Raw genomic sequence first — 14,802 nt, 5'->3', positions numbered from 1 at the left:
CAGGATCAGGCACAGAACAAACATTAGCATAACTCTTGAAAGCTGAATCTGTCAGAGTCAGGCTATGAGGGAGGAACAGCTTTCTGTTATTTTGTCATTCAGATATAAGAATACAGGGTAGTCCTCAACTTACAGCCATTTGTTTAGTGATCAAAGTTAAAATGGCACATTAAAAATTATTTACGACCGGCCATTGCACTTGCAACCTTTGCAGGATTCCCAAATTTTGGGTCTTTGCAACTGACGTGTATTTACGATGGTTTGCAACATCCAGGAATCATGTAATCATCTATTCAGCCAGCTTCCAACAAGCAAACTGATTTATTGAATGACTGGAGTGATTATACTTATAGAATTACTAATTCCTATGGTTTACATCAGTATTAGATGTAGAGCTGTGGTGGTGCAGTGGTTAGAATCCAGTACTGCAGGCTCCTTCTGCTGACTGCTGGCTGACTGCAATTTGGCAGTTCAAATCTCACCAGCCTCAAGGTTGGCTCAGCCTTCCATCCTTCCGAGGTGGGTAAAATGAAGACCCAGATTGTTGGGGGCAATAGGCTGACTCTGTAAAACCGCTTAGAGAGGGCTGTAAAAGCACTGTGAAGCAGTATATAAGTCTAAGTGCTATTGCTATTAGTGTCACCATTATAGTGGAATTATTGCAGTGTTCCAGACAAATGCAGACAAATACATTTTTACATGCAACCTCTGCTTCTCTTAGCTTTCTTATCTTTAGTCCAGCACAGACTTGATTCATTGCAATTATCAAAGCAAGATAATTCTCATACGAAGGACAGATGTCCCATTTTCATATATACCTGCAACACTTAGGTCTAACATAATAGAAATATCCACCAACAGAAGTATCCAGTATTTGGAAGCATTCTACAACCCCCATGGAAACATTTAAATTTTCCTGTCAGTGAATTTAGTGCACACCTCAATTACACAAGACAGCCTGCTTTCACATGTGGTTTCTGAAATTCAAGGCTTGATGACACATCTCTCCTTTCAATGGGTGATTCAGCAAAAGGCAGAATAACCCAGTTGGTTGCAAAAGCTTATACCTGACAGACGAGAAGACCTTGAGGATGGGAATAAGGGGAAGAGTGCAGAGTTTTGCCAGACAAAGCAAAGATATGCTTTCCCGCATCCAATTGTTTATAACAATCTATCCCAGTGCCCAAGCCAGAAAACTTAGTTCATCTCTTCCTCAGTGTTCCAGTTTTATTTTGCATGAGAATTTCACTTGGATATATAGAGAGGTGAAGCTGAGTCTTTTCCACCATTGGCTAATAGTACATCTAAGACTTCACTTTCTGGACCTCACTTAAAGCCACTATATACATTTTTTTATAAAGAGCCGGTTTATATTTTCAATTTGTATTTTTTTTCCATTATTCTCTTATTTTGAATTTGTATAACCCCTTTAGCCCCAGTTCTAGGTTACTGCAGCGCAAACTACTTTTTAAACTCTATTGGCCTAGATAGAATATCAGTCTAGGGTTAACACACACACACACAAAAGCATTTATGTTAAATAATCTAGTTATTTTTCATCCAACCCCTTCCAGGACAATGAAAAGCTACTCATATGTCTGGTGTGCTGGAAGTCATGAATTGATTACTGTAATAATAGTACATAAGTTATGTGCTTACAAAAGCCCAGTTGAAGTTTCTCATTTAGAGCCACTTTTCATTCACTGTAAGATGATAAGCAGCGGGTTTCTAATAAATTTTTAAAAAGAAATCTATTGAATAATTCACTAAGTTGCATTAATTAAGAAAGTGAAATGTCACTGAGAAATAGACTTAACTCAGATAAAGTGCTTCTTCTATTCCAAATTGTGGTTTGAAAGTTTATGAATAAGTCTAAAAAGGAACGTACTTCCTTTCCCTCTCATCTGATTAGTTTCATATGTAATTTCCTGTTTAATTTCTGCTGTCACAATTGAACAAATTACAGACTGTTGGTTTCTCAAAACACCAATACAGATCTTTTTCCTCCCCATGAATTTCTAAATGAAAACTATTTAAGAAAATATTTGCTCTGGTTTAATGATGGCTCCCTTGTCTACCTGGGACCAAAGAACACTCCTTGTCTTCCATCAAAAAGTGTCTAATCAAGTTGGTTGTTTAATGTTTATTTCTGCATCTATTGACTTTCAAGCAATTTTTGCCCAAGGTGCTTTCAATGGAGACAGTTAGGTTCATGCTATGCTTTAATTATGGTGTGTTCAGTTTACTCTAGTGTCCTGGCTTTAAACAGTGTTTAGGTTCTTAAAGACATCAGCCCAAACAAATCATTTTATTTTGCTCACTTTATGCATCTAGTCGTTTATGTTGGACTTCAACTTCCCTCGTCTCCTTAGAGTGATCCATGGAAAAAGACTGTAGGAATGTTAGTCTAAACAATTGGAGGCCACCAGATTGCTTGCCTATACTTTAATGGGATGTGTAAACCTAGACAAGAGCGAGGAGGGTTTGATGCAACTACCTACTAACCCTATAGCTTTGCTACGATGCTATAGTTTTTGTATTAACTATTTCTAAAGCCAACAGAGGCATGTTGTATAGGCTTATATTTCTAATAGGAAGAAGATAGCTGAGTTTAATCAAAGGAAAAACAGGCACAGAAGATTTAGAGGTGTCAAACATGCATGATTGCAATACATTAAAAGCTTTTTTAGGGAAGATAATGGTTGTACAACCTGCACATTCTTACCCCCAACCTACTCCAGTGTGATATCTATATGTATGTATGCAAAGGCAATGATGAAGCCAGATTCACTTAACAACTATGTTACTAGCTTAACAATTGCAGTGGATTCACTTAACGGTGGCAAGGAAGGTCATAAAATGGGGGGAAATTCACTTAAGAACTGTCTCACTTAGCAACATAAATTTTGGGTTCAATTGTGGCCATAAGTTGAGGACTGAATACCAGCGGGGATTCAATTCTCCCAGACTGAAATCTTCATAGATGTATTGCTTTCATTTGAACACATATCGCTTTCTAGTGCCAGACTAGAACCAGGCTGGACAGGTACCAACTGAGATGAAATGGAAGCAAAGAAGGCAGCAGGTAGGACAGCAAGACAGAAGGTCACCTTCTCATGTTGCCTGGACTGAAAATCAGGACAAGATTGGGCAGGATAATCTGATAAAGGAAACCTTGAATATGCTCACCTCTGTCCAACACACTCAGTGGGCTTCTCAAACGTGCCTGCTTAACACCATAGGTCACAATTACATCAGATTTTTGAACAACAATATGGATGAATCGTGTGTATATAAAGGTAGCCATTTTATTACCATTTTCTTCTTTCCTTTGTGCAAACTGGTAAAATAACCAAACAAAGGTAAAGTAGCAAGAAAGCATAACACGTTTCAGGCATATAAACAAATTAGGATCCTATTATTGCTTCAGCTCTTTTTTAACAGCCAAAACTGGTGAAGTAGGAATCAATGACTTCTAGTCTATGGAGAACCAGTACTACTATGGCCAAGTATCCTTTGACATGGAAAAGTAGGAGAAAGAAATTTAAGAGTCTAAACATTGGAGCATAGGTATATAAAGACTGACTGCTTTGCAGAGCAGCAGGCAGTCAACTCTTTTTAGGGCTTCATTCTTCTTGCAATAAAAATCCTAAACTTGCCAAGTCATATTCAGAAATTCTCTGCCAAGTATAACCAAGACCTGAATTAATATTTATCCAGAGATTTGTAATTTATTGCATAGCTCAATGGGAAGCCTGGCAGCTAATGCTTAATAGTGACTATGAAACTGGTATGTATGTATGCATGCATGCATGTATGTATGTATGTATCACTGGTGGGATTCAAATTTCTTTACTACTGGTTCTGTGGGGTTGGCTTGGTGGGCATGGCAGGGGGAAGGATACTGTAAAATCCCCATTTCCTTCCCACCCCACTAACCTGCTTTCCAGCTCCGTTCTGTGCAGGGCAACAAAAGAAGATCCAGCCAATCAGCTGGGACTCGGGAGGTGGAGAATAGAAGGGGCGGGGCCAATCAGAGGTGGTATTCCAAACTGCTCAAAATTGCCGCTACCGGTTCTCCGAACTACTCAAAATTTCTGCTACTGGTTCTCCAGAACTGGTCAGAACCTGCTGAATACCACCTCTGGTATGTATGTATGTATGTATGTATGTATGTATGTATGTATGTATGTACTATGTACATATTTATATTTTTATTTATTTTATTCATTCATTCAATTTCTACAACCTATATATCATCTCATATTTGAACATCAGTCTAAACTCTTCAACCAAGCCTCTTTTTCTGCTTAGGTAAAGGTAAGGATAAGTGGGAGGAAATGGAGAACAGTATTGTTCATAATTTTCCTTATTAAGCTAAAATTCATAACTTATTGTTTCCTCTATTCTTGCAAAAGAGATTACAAATTATACTGAGAAATAGAAGAGGTGTCTGGGGGAGGAGCAGAAAAGTTATAATGGTGGTTGAACTATAAGACAGAAACTCTGTGCCTTTTTTATGTGTGTTGCATGTAAAAAGTGAGGGGTCACTCATGTGACCATTGGGGCAACCATATTGACTTTAATGTTTTATTCTCTCCATCCCTGGAGAACCAGAAAAAGAGAGTATGGTTTCTGTGAATAAAAAGAACATTGGAAAAGGTGATTTTTTTTTTTTTTAAGTCTTTACTAAATTCTGAAGCAGCAATACATTCCAAGGGGAAAAAAAGATGTATGGCAGTTTTTTTAAAAAATAGTACAGTATATTAGAAAGACTGAAATTGAAAAACTACTGTCAAGTTCGAAGCGTGCTTATGCTAATTGCAACCATTATTGCTTCTAAGGTTGCCAAAGAACCAAGAGGGGAGGGAAGGGTGAGATGGAATGCAGGCTCCAGACTTCAAGAAGATGAGCTGTGAGAGCCAAGGACACTCTGGGAGGTGTTCACCAAGACCAGAGATTTTTTCTCATAACAATATAATGACACTTCACTGGAAAATGTGACCTGCACTAATAGTGGGGAGAGACAAATCTATACTGTCACTATGTGGGTTTGTATGGGAATTAGGTAGAGCTGGTTTTGCCTTCAGCAGTGCCAAAATAATGTACTCAATAAAGTTTTGCATTCAGAGATTGGAAGGTTTTGAGTGTGCTTGCTTTGGTTGGGTTCGTCAGTTGGAACATTGACAGCTATGTCAGTAGTATTCTGTGTTACTTACCAGCCTTCCAAGATGTAAGACTGGCTGGAGATTTCAGTCAAGAATCTTTTTGAGAGAAGACTATCCTACTCTTAGAAGCCCAAGAACAGTACCATACATCCCAGCTACTGATTATGTTTATATAAAAATAATTATATAAAACCAAAAGGGAAAATCAGGCAAAAACAAAGCAAATATTCTCTTCAAACTGCAGCTATCTTTGGAGCATAATGCTATAAATAAAGAAATGTAACTGGACTCCAGTCACCTTGGAGTCTGATTATAAGGGAATATGTATTTAATAATATAGTCAGAAGAATAATAGTTGAAAAAATGATTCTTTCTGTGAATGAAAAAAGAAAGATTACTTTTCAAGATCATTATAAACAAACAAACAAACAAACAATTAAACTGTATTCTACTTAATATCAATTAATTTATCCTGGTTATTTTATTTTGTTTACTCAATCAATAGATTAAATAAGATTACTAGATTAAATTAATTGAAGATGTAATCTTGTAGTCCTTAAAGAAGGGTTTAATGATCCATTGGATGTGTAATAACTTATCTTCAAAAGCACAAGCAGTATATATATCATGTAAATATTGCTGGGCAAAATTTTAATTTATTATTTTGTTTTGTGTAAAAGAACATTTTAAGAGGGCTTGAAGGCTGCTCACTCATTCAAGAGTTAACTTCATTGAACAAGATAAATTTTGTTCAAGTAATTTCATTCAAGACTATGCTCAACTCAAGGTAAGTGAACCTAGAGTGAATTTACTCAGTCCCTTGATTAATCATCAGTTATAAATGACCACTTAATTTAATTAATATATAGGCAACAATGCCTCTCCCTTCAAATGTCAATGATAATGAAATGGCTTTCACAGCTTTACTTCCCTTAAGTAACTCTTTTGTCCTCAGTGATTTATTAACGTGTGCAATTTATTGTCAAAAAATATGATGATGGCTTTAAAAGAGGATTAAATGAATTGACAAAGGAGAAGTCAGTCAAGGGCCATTAATTCTAAAAATGCCTTGTTACCTCTGAGTTGGGAGTAGCATCCAGGGCCAAAGTGGTGGAAAAGAATTACATCTCCATGTCCTGCTTATGAACAGAATCATCTAGTAGGACATTTTGAATAACAAACGCTGGACTGATGCAACAAAATTATCCCATGTTCTTTCAAAACTCTAGTGCCCAAATTCTTTCCATGTTAAGATTATTTATATTGTTTGGCACTTGATATACAACTGCCATGTTTCATTCATACATTCATTTCTTAGAAGGCATCATCATGACACTGTGGTTATATCACTATTGTCTTCTTTTTATCAATGTTTTTTAAAAATTGTTTTCTGGTTACAATTTTTTTCCAAAGCATTCTTTATTCCAAAAAAAAATGGGCTGCATACTATAAGTTGATTTATCTATGCCCATGCAGATAACTTTATTATACCTATTAGTATGCACTGAAAATGAGATACGCTCGATTTGGCATTGAGACACATCTAGAGATTGGGGAGAGAGAATTGCTGAAGTCTACAGGAATTCATTTTCTCTCCACTTGTAGCCCATAATAAGTACTCAGGACAACTTGTTTGGAATTCTCAAAGTGTCTTGCTCAATTTGTTATTCCTACCTGAATTGATGGCAACACTCTATAGCTGAAGATCCCTAAATGCTGGTTCTGGGAGACTTCAACATACAGGCCAAAACTGGCCTGGTTAAAATAGCTTAGGATTTCACAGGACAAATACAGATCTTTCCCAACTTCTTACCAGCCTGACACGAATAGCTGCCTACTTTTTTTGGTTTTTGCTCTTTAATTTTGATTTAAACTTGCATAAGTGGTTTTTCTCTAGAGAGGTAAGACAGGAACTATTGCGAAAATCTGTCAAATAGTCTTCAGGAGAAGGACAGTCCAGTAGAAATTCAGATCATTTTAAATGCAAAAAGGGCTAACATGATGGCTCCTGTTCATCACTGCCCACCTTGCAGAGAACATTCAACTTTCTGATCATTATTCAAATTGAGACCAATGAAGAAAGATGGGTGCTGACTTAAACACAGGTGGAGGTAATTTAATCCTAACAAAAGTTCATTATCAGCCAATTCAGGGCTGACAATGGAGGGGGAAAAAGCCCCCACAGTTCATCTTTCTCACTGTGTCATCCTAAATTACCATATTACCCAGCATAGTTTTTCCAAGTGGTTTAGATTTCTTGGGGGTCTAGTCAAACAGGTGATTTAGCAGAATCCTCAGTAGATCACTATGCTGTGTTTGCACAAAATTTGGAGGGGGAAAAACATTCTAAGCATTTATAATTAGATTCTGCAGCTTTATTGGATCAGTTGTTCTGTGCAGAGAACACTTGGTTTGGATTCTTTTGAATGAATTTTATTCTATAAGGTTTGATGATATGCATAGGCATCTGTTCAACACTTGCTCCTAAGGGTTTATTACAACAAGAAGGTCAGCTGGATTTAATTATAAATTCCTCTTTACAAGAAGGAACACTCTCAAACCCAGTAACGTAATTCATAATGAGACCACTCCTGAGAAAACCATAATTATACCCAGAAGATCTACATAATAACTGCAAAACTGTACCTAAAATAACTTTCCTAGACAGTGTCCCACTTGAAAACTGATCAACCCCAAGCATTCTTAAATGAAATGGAGGTTTAGATTCATTTCCATCAAAATTTACACCTGAAAATTGCACTGAAACGGGACTTTCAACGGGAAGATTTGGTTACCATGTGAGATGATCCTTTCTAACAGAAAGTTGGGGAATGCAACTTGGGTGACTCTACTTACTTCTCAGAGGCTTCCAATACCATTATTGTTGTTGTTGTTGTTAGTTGAGAAGTCGTATCTGACTCATGACCATGGACAACATTCTTCCAGGCTTTCCTGTCCTCTACCATCCTCCAGAGTCCATTTAAGCTCACGCTGACTGCTTCAGTGACTCCATCCAACCACCTCATTCTCTGTCATCCCATTCTTCTATTGCCCTCAATCTTTCCCAGCATTAGGCTCTTCTCCAGTGAGTCCTTCCTTCTCATTAGGGGGCAATTATTTTTAGGTGACATCATTAGGTGACCATTATTATTACCATGCCATTATTTCAATACCATAATCTTTTGCACCATGATGACAAGGTTAAAAACATCCCACCTGAAACGTCTAAATTAATTTCCCCCTAAAAATACATGATTTGGAAAAGAGGTTTGAAAAACCCAAGCTCCACTTTTTTAACCCAAAATAAAAAACAAAAAAGTCTAACCAAACTTAGAAGAAAATAGTGAAAAGATGGTTACCTGCTGCCGGCCCCATGTACACACTGGAATCATTGCTGTCTCCACCTTCTTCCCATAAATACTGAGACTGGAGGACCTTGGAGTCTTCCTTTTCCTCACTGAAAAAGCCTGAACCAGGTGAGGCTTGCAGGGCACCGGGACCAAAATCGGACTCCGATAATTCTAGGTTGGTCTGTTCACTGGAATCCAGAGACTTAAAGTGGGACATTTTTATGAAGTCTGCCAAAGATGTTGAGCTCAGACCTTCGGTCCCAGAATCTTCTGACATAGCTAGAGAAATGCACAGGCAACCTGTTAAAAAAAGAACCACATCAGTTTTAAGCTTGTGTGAACCTAGAAAGGGGGGAGGGGAAGCATTGTTGGGCCTCAAAAACAGCCTCATGTAGAAGCTATAAAATATCAGGCTTTGGAAAACTTTTTAAAAAATTATTTTTATATTCTATGTTCCCAAGGTAATTGCACAATAACGATGGTGGATATGCTGTCTGGGGAAAAGTCATTCTCAAGTGGAAAAATTATATTGTATTTACAGCTGAGAAAAAAAATAATATACCATGGAATCAATTTGAAGAGCTTTAAACAATGCACAAACTCAGGCAACCCTGTATATGTGTGCACTGAAATGTCCATTTGCCCTCAAAAGGTTTCAAAGAAATATTAAAATGCTACCCATAGTTGCATGAGTTTCTGGCTGTATGCATGGATGTAACTACGTACATTCAGAAGTATTTATGATGATATTTGTATCTTTCTAATTCCCATCGAACATGGAAAATTAAACAATATCTAAGTCATAGTCACATTGCTCCTTAAAAGGGCCATGTTACTGTAGACTTAATTTCAAAGATTCATTCTTGTAAGTCTAGATACTTTTTTCTGAGACTAACGTTTTCCTATGTTGATAGGAAAGTCAGTATGTTTAGTCACTATATCAGTGCAACTTCTAAAACCCAGTTTTTCTTTTCAAGATCATCCTTAATTATTACACTGTCAGTGAACAGTCTGCCATTCATTACTATTTCCAAATATTCTACAGACAGACCTTTCATTAATTTAAGACTGTAATTCACTGTAAAAGAGCCATCCTTGAAAGCATTTTTCTCGACTTGAAAGGCCAAGTTTCCATAGATAAAGAATGCATGTAACTCTCTTTGCAGGCTGAGTCAGATAGATAATGGATGGTGTATACTATGCAACACTAGGAATTACAGCCTGACTCATTAGACACAGCATTGTTATCCAATATCTTAAAACCCTATATTTTGTTTTGCTAAATAAATTCTCCTTTAAAAAAATTAAATCAACAGGGGTATTGGTAACCAGAGCAATCTTTGGACTAGATTTAGCTGTACGTGTTAGTCAGTATGGAAATAGAAAAAGAATCAATAAAAGAATCAGGTGTGCAGTAATTCTGGACACCGGAATAGTAAGATGTTCATTTATCTAATGTTTATTTGGAAAAGAGTTTCCACAACTGACTCAATATGATTTTTGGAAACCTTTATGCTCCATGTTCTGCTTCTTTTCCTCCCACCCCAATCATATATCTCATCTTAGATCAATAAAACAAAATTAGCCAGAAAGAGAATAGCTTAGACAAAGCAAAGGCTTGCGAAAGCAGAAGGATGACAGAGGCAAGCAACCCTGAAAGAAAAATCACTGCAGAATAAAGCAGCCGACCAAGACATCTCTCGGCATCCCAGTGGATAGCACACTTCATCAAGTGTTATTTGCACATGGCTGAATCAGTCAGGCACTCAGATCAAAACATTTCCAAATATGCTTGGTTATAGAATCTGTATCTTTGCAGATCAGATTAGATTTTGCTTCAGTACACCTCTTGCTTGGTTTGCAAGGAAGCTACAAAAAGAAAAAAAAAGGGTGTGTGTGTGACAGAACTGTGTCTAGGATTGTTTTTATCCTCACATAGCAGCTGTCACTCTGCTATTATTAGCACCTCAGTATGACGATGCTGGGATCCTTTGATTTTCAAATTCAGTAACTCCAGTAGTCAGTTCCAATGACCTTCAAGTAAAAATGGAGTGCAGTGGACCCAAGCAGCAATAAGTAGTTATACAATGCTCATATAATTGGACTTTAGCCATGGGAAGGACGATCCCCGGAGCTACTTACTTATATTATTCTAGTATTGATACTAGTATCTAACCTGTCTGGAAGACACGGGTTAAGCTCAGGTCTTAGGGACACCACAGACATCTGCTTAGTTTTCTGGACAGTTGTACAAAAGTACCTGGCTGTTCCTGACTTCCCAAATGTTTGCTCAGCTTCCAGGGCCAGCCTACAACCTTGGGTTCTCAGGGGGTATCCTATGCAAATACAAATCAGGAATGACCCTGCTTGGCTTTAGATCCTCCAGCAACTGCCATTTGATGAAGACACATATGTTGGTTCATTATTACTCAGTTCTATTGCATAGTTTCATGAGATGCCAACATGAGTCATTGTTAAGCACAACAAATTAAATTCTATTACTGTTCATACACAATAAGAAAAAAAGTTGCCATATGCAGACATGGAGCAGACCTAAGACAAATCTTAGACCCTTGATGCGTATATTTATATGGTAAATAATATACATGGGGAAATTATCAGTCTTCCCATTCTTTTCAAAGTATTACCATTTTAAATACAAACCACCAAGAGTTATTGTGGTGGAATATACAGTAAACGTAACAAACCAGCAATTAAATATTAATTCCAATCTAAGTTCCTAGGAAGCTAGCAGCAGAATTCAACTTTTTACAATCTATACCTTTACCACATGAAGTAGAATAGTTTTCTTGAACTGGAGGAAAAACAGTGATTCTCTATTTTCTATTCTAATCAGAATTGATTTATATCAGATTAGTTCTATTTTTAGTGAAGTACTGAATATGTTTTACTCCTAACATAGTTCTGTTGAGTCTGATAAAGTTGACTTCTTGACAAACATATTGAGAATTGCAATACTAGGTCAAGAAGTAGTGGGAAAGGCTTATCAACGTATTGAGAATTGCAATGTTAGGTCAAGAAGTAGTAGGAAAGGCTTATGAATCTTCTGGCTGTAAGTTTAGAAAAGTTTTGCATAGTTTTATTCTATTAATTATTATATTATGATCATTAGCATCTCAAAACCTTCTTTAGAAACATGATTACATGAAGGAACAAATTGCAGACTTGACCTCAAGAATTTCTGTTTATATTTACTCTGTTTACATTTACTCATTTACTCTGTTTACATTTAAATAGATTCCCAGGGACCACTTCAGATCTATTTGTTACTCCTTTATTCTCTATGCATGCCTTATAGAAAGGTCTAAAGTTGAATTAAACCCCAGACGCTTGTGATGAACTTGGCCTTCAGGAAAACTAATCCCATTAGTGCAGGAGATCAGGTCTCAGCAGTTTATTTATCCTGATTTAATACTGAACTGTCTACCTAGTTTAAACTCCTTAAGATGCATGATCCTATTTACCAAGCAGACTACTACTGTATCTTGCTAAGATAAAATTACACTAATGAAAATATAAAAGGGAATGATTGTGGAAGGACTGAGTACTTTCAAGCACAGGTTTCAATCTGGGGTTTAATTCAAATATAGATTTATCTCTAGGTATTACAAGACATGGGGAAGGTTGGGGTCAGAGAAAAATATGTATAATTGTGAAAAGCAAAAGTCTTTGAGTCTAAACTGGAGCATGGGGCAGGTAAGATGAAATAAAGCAAAATACAAATGCATGTATCTAACTATTCCAAAAACGTCAGAATCTGATAATAACAATTTAGCCGCACAACTCAAGCTCCTCACAAAGGATGTTATGGGAAAGGAGTACATATGTGATTTTAACTGCCTTTCATCTATTTAGAAATCATAGCAAGATTTTGACAAGGAAACTTTATTATTGCTTTAGTAATTGTGGAAACGGCTCATAGAATTCAGCTGGGAAAGTGGGTGCAGGCGAGGTCAGTTCCCTCTTGCGAAATAAGAATTGGGGAATAGAGAGGAAATCAAAATTCCACCAATGGAGGCAAGGAGATTACAGCAGGAGGACTGTAGCATGTCCCTTACTGAGGAGGGATATCAAAGAAAGGGAGGCTTGTTCCTCGGGCTAACAGCTGTGAGGGGGGGGGGAGAGCTGGTTCTAAGAGGATGGCAGATGCAAGGGTATCGCCCAAGCAAGGAAATAGTAAGAGAGCAAAGAACAAAACTCCCAAGGAAATACTAGCCTGGCTGTGGAGCCAAAAAGGAGGTCTGTCTGAAGGAACCACCTGTCAGATGGATCAAGTCAGGAGACTTAAGACTGGAGTCATATCAGGAGCTGGACTAGCTGAGGGCAGGGAAGCTCAACCCAGGAATCTATCAAATGCCTGAGGGGACAAGAGAATCGGCAGAGGTTGATTAAAAATCTGCAGAAGGAATGCCGTAAGATTTATAGTCAGAGTCTAGAAATGCTATGCGAGCAGTACAACTCCTTTGAAAAGCCCTTTGCACCATCAAGCATAAACGCTTTATGCTGAGCACGAGAGCAGCCTGAAAAGCAGGGTTTAACTGGCCAGTACTTCATAACGATTATTGGCTTCCTAGGCTTACCGTCGAAGAAAGCAAAAAGAAACAACCCAGGGAGTTTTTTTTTAAAAAAAGGGTTTTGGGAAGTCCTTGATTTACAACCATTCATTTAGTGATCATTCAAAGTTACAACAGCACTGAATAAAGGGATCTATGACCATTTTCCACACTTATGTCCGTTGCAGCATCCCTGCAGTCAGTAAACATTTTTATGGGGTAAAAATTTGGATGCTTGGCCACCGGGATGCATTTATGATAGCTGCAGTGTTCTGGGGATCACGTGATCCCCTTTTGCGACCTACTGACAATCAAAGTCCATGGGGAAGTCATTAACAACTACAGGGATTCATTTAACGACAACAGCAAGAAAGGTTGTAACATGGGACAAAACTCGCTTAAAAACTGTCTTGCTTAGCAGCAGATATGTTGGGCTCAATTGTAAGTCGAAGGCTACCTGTGTAAGCTTCCTATCACTACTGGAGGTACTTTGTGGCCTGATGGAATGGCAAAAGAGGTTAGTAAGACCATGCGAAGCCCCTGATCTCTTGGTTGTCTGCTTTTAGTTCAGACGCAGCACACTTATGTCAGTACTGGCATAAGCATCCTGCATAAAATCCACTGCAATAAGACAGTCCTATCCCTGTTCCCATGCTTTCAAGACAGGGAAACTGGTAGAAAAGACAGAAGAGCAGAGAAAATATTACCCCACAATCCGAGTGTTAAATGAATATATTGGTACAAGACACGTGTTCATAAGTACATTTGTGTTTGGGGAAGTAAACCAAGGGTCACTTGGTCAATTCTGCTCCACCTGTATGCTTTATGGGAATAAAGAAGTCTAAAAGATTCCCTCCACTTCCCTCTGAAGGATTACACTCCTCTCCTGCATTTTTCTGTTTACGTGGAACTATGTCCCGGGGGTGGGGTGGGGAGGAATCAAAAAAGGAAATAAAGCATGATGAAGATGATTAAAAATAGCAACATCATCTGGTTGTCCCCTAAATTGGGGAAGGAATTGAAAACACACTTTAAAAGGTATGAAGGGAAGGAGTCTTTAGGTTTTTATCAGTTTGTCTGATTTTTTTTCCTCTGTTCAGTTGGAAATTTTAAAAAAATAAAATCCAGTAAAGGAAAGGAAATGAAATGGATCAAAGGCCCAGAGTTTTCTGTAAATGATTATAATCAGCTTAATTCTTTGCATTTTTCTAGCCTTTATGGCATTCCATGATATTGAAACATCCTATCCAGAAGACAGGATAAGTCTTCTGGGGTAAGACGGTTTCTTTCCATGGTAGCCCATTTCTCTTCCCTCCAACTTAAAACTAAGAGCCTCCCCTTTGCATATCCAAGTACCCACCTAGCTGAAACTGTTTAAAATAAGGAGCTGGATCAAAAAGGGCCATTTATTAATAATTCTTTGCTTGCCATGGGAAAATTAAGATGAACTACTGGAGCCACCTGCAAAAGTCTCCCTTTCCATATATACAGCTGTTAGGAAAAAGACAGGCAAAAACTGAGTGTACAAATCACACGAAAGTGTAAGGTTTTTAAACAATGGTTAATCAGCTCTAATTCTGGGAAAAGAGGAATGAAAGAGAAGGAATGGTCAGCAGCAAAGTGGATGGACTCAGTTATAGAGATGACAATTACACCACATAGGAAGTCCTGAAAGACCAAGTTAAGAATACATTGTTATGGAGAAAATAT

At 37.6% G+C, this 14,802-nt stretch overlaps 1 protein-coding gene across 1 annotated transcript in view; it reads right to left on the bottom strand.

The window, feature by feature from the left end:
• The window catches only part of PODXL2 (podocalyxin like 2), a 48,725-nt gene that overhangs the window by 20,545 nt on the left and 13,378 nt on the right, over positions 1-14,802 (bottom strand). The window contains exon 2 of the mRNA XM_087954691.1: positions 8,528-8,818. Within this exon, the coding sequence (XP_087810817.1) occupies positions 8,528-8,818 (291 nt within the window). The remainder of the gene's footprint in view (positions 1-8,527; positions 8,819-14,802) is intronic.

The sequence above is a fragment of the Notechis scutatus genome, chromosome 2 (genome assembly GCF_049901735.1).
Source record: "Notechis scutatus isolate UNSWTSFEM ecotype Mainland chromosome 2, rNotScu1.2, whole genome shotgun sequence".
NCBI lineage: Eukaryota > Metazoa > Chordata > Lepidosauria > Squamata > Elapidae > Notechis > Notechis scutatus.
The sequence above is the reverse complement of the archived record's forward strand: the minus strand, read 5'-3'. Positions and strand labels throughout refer to the sequence as shown.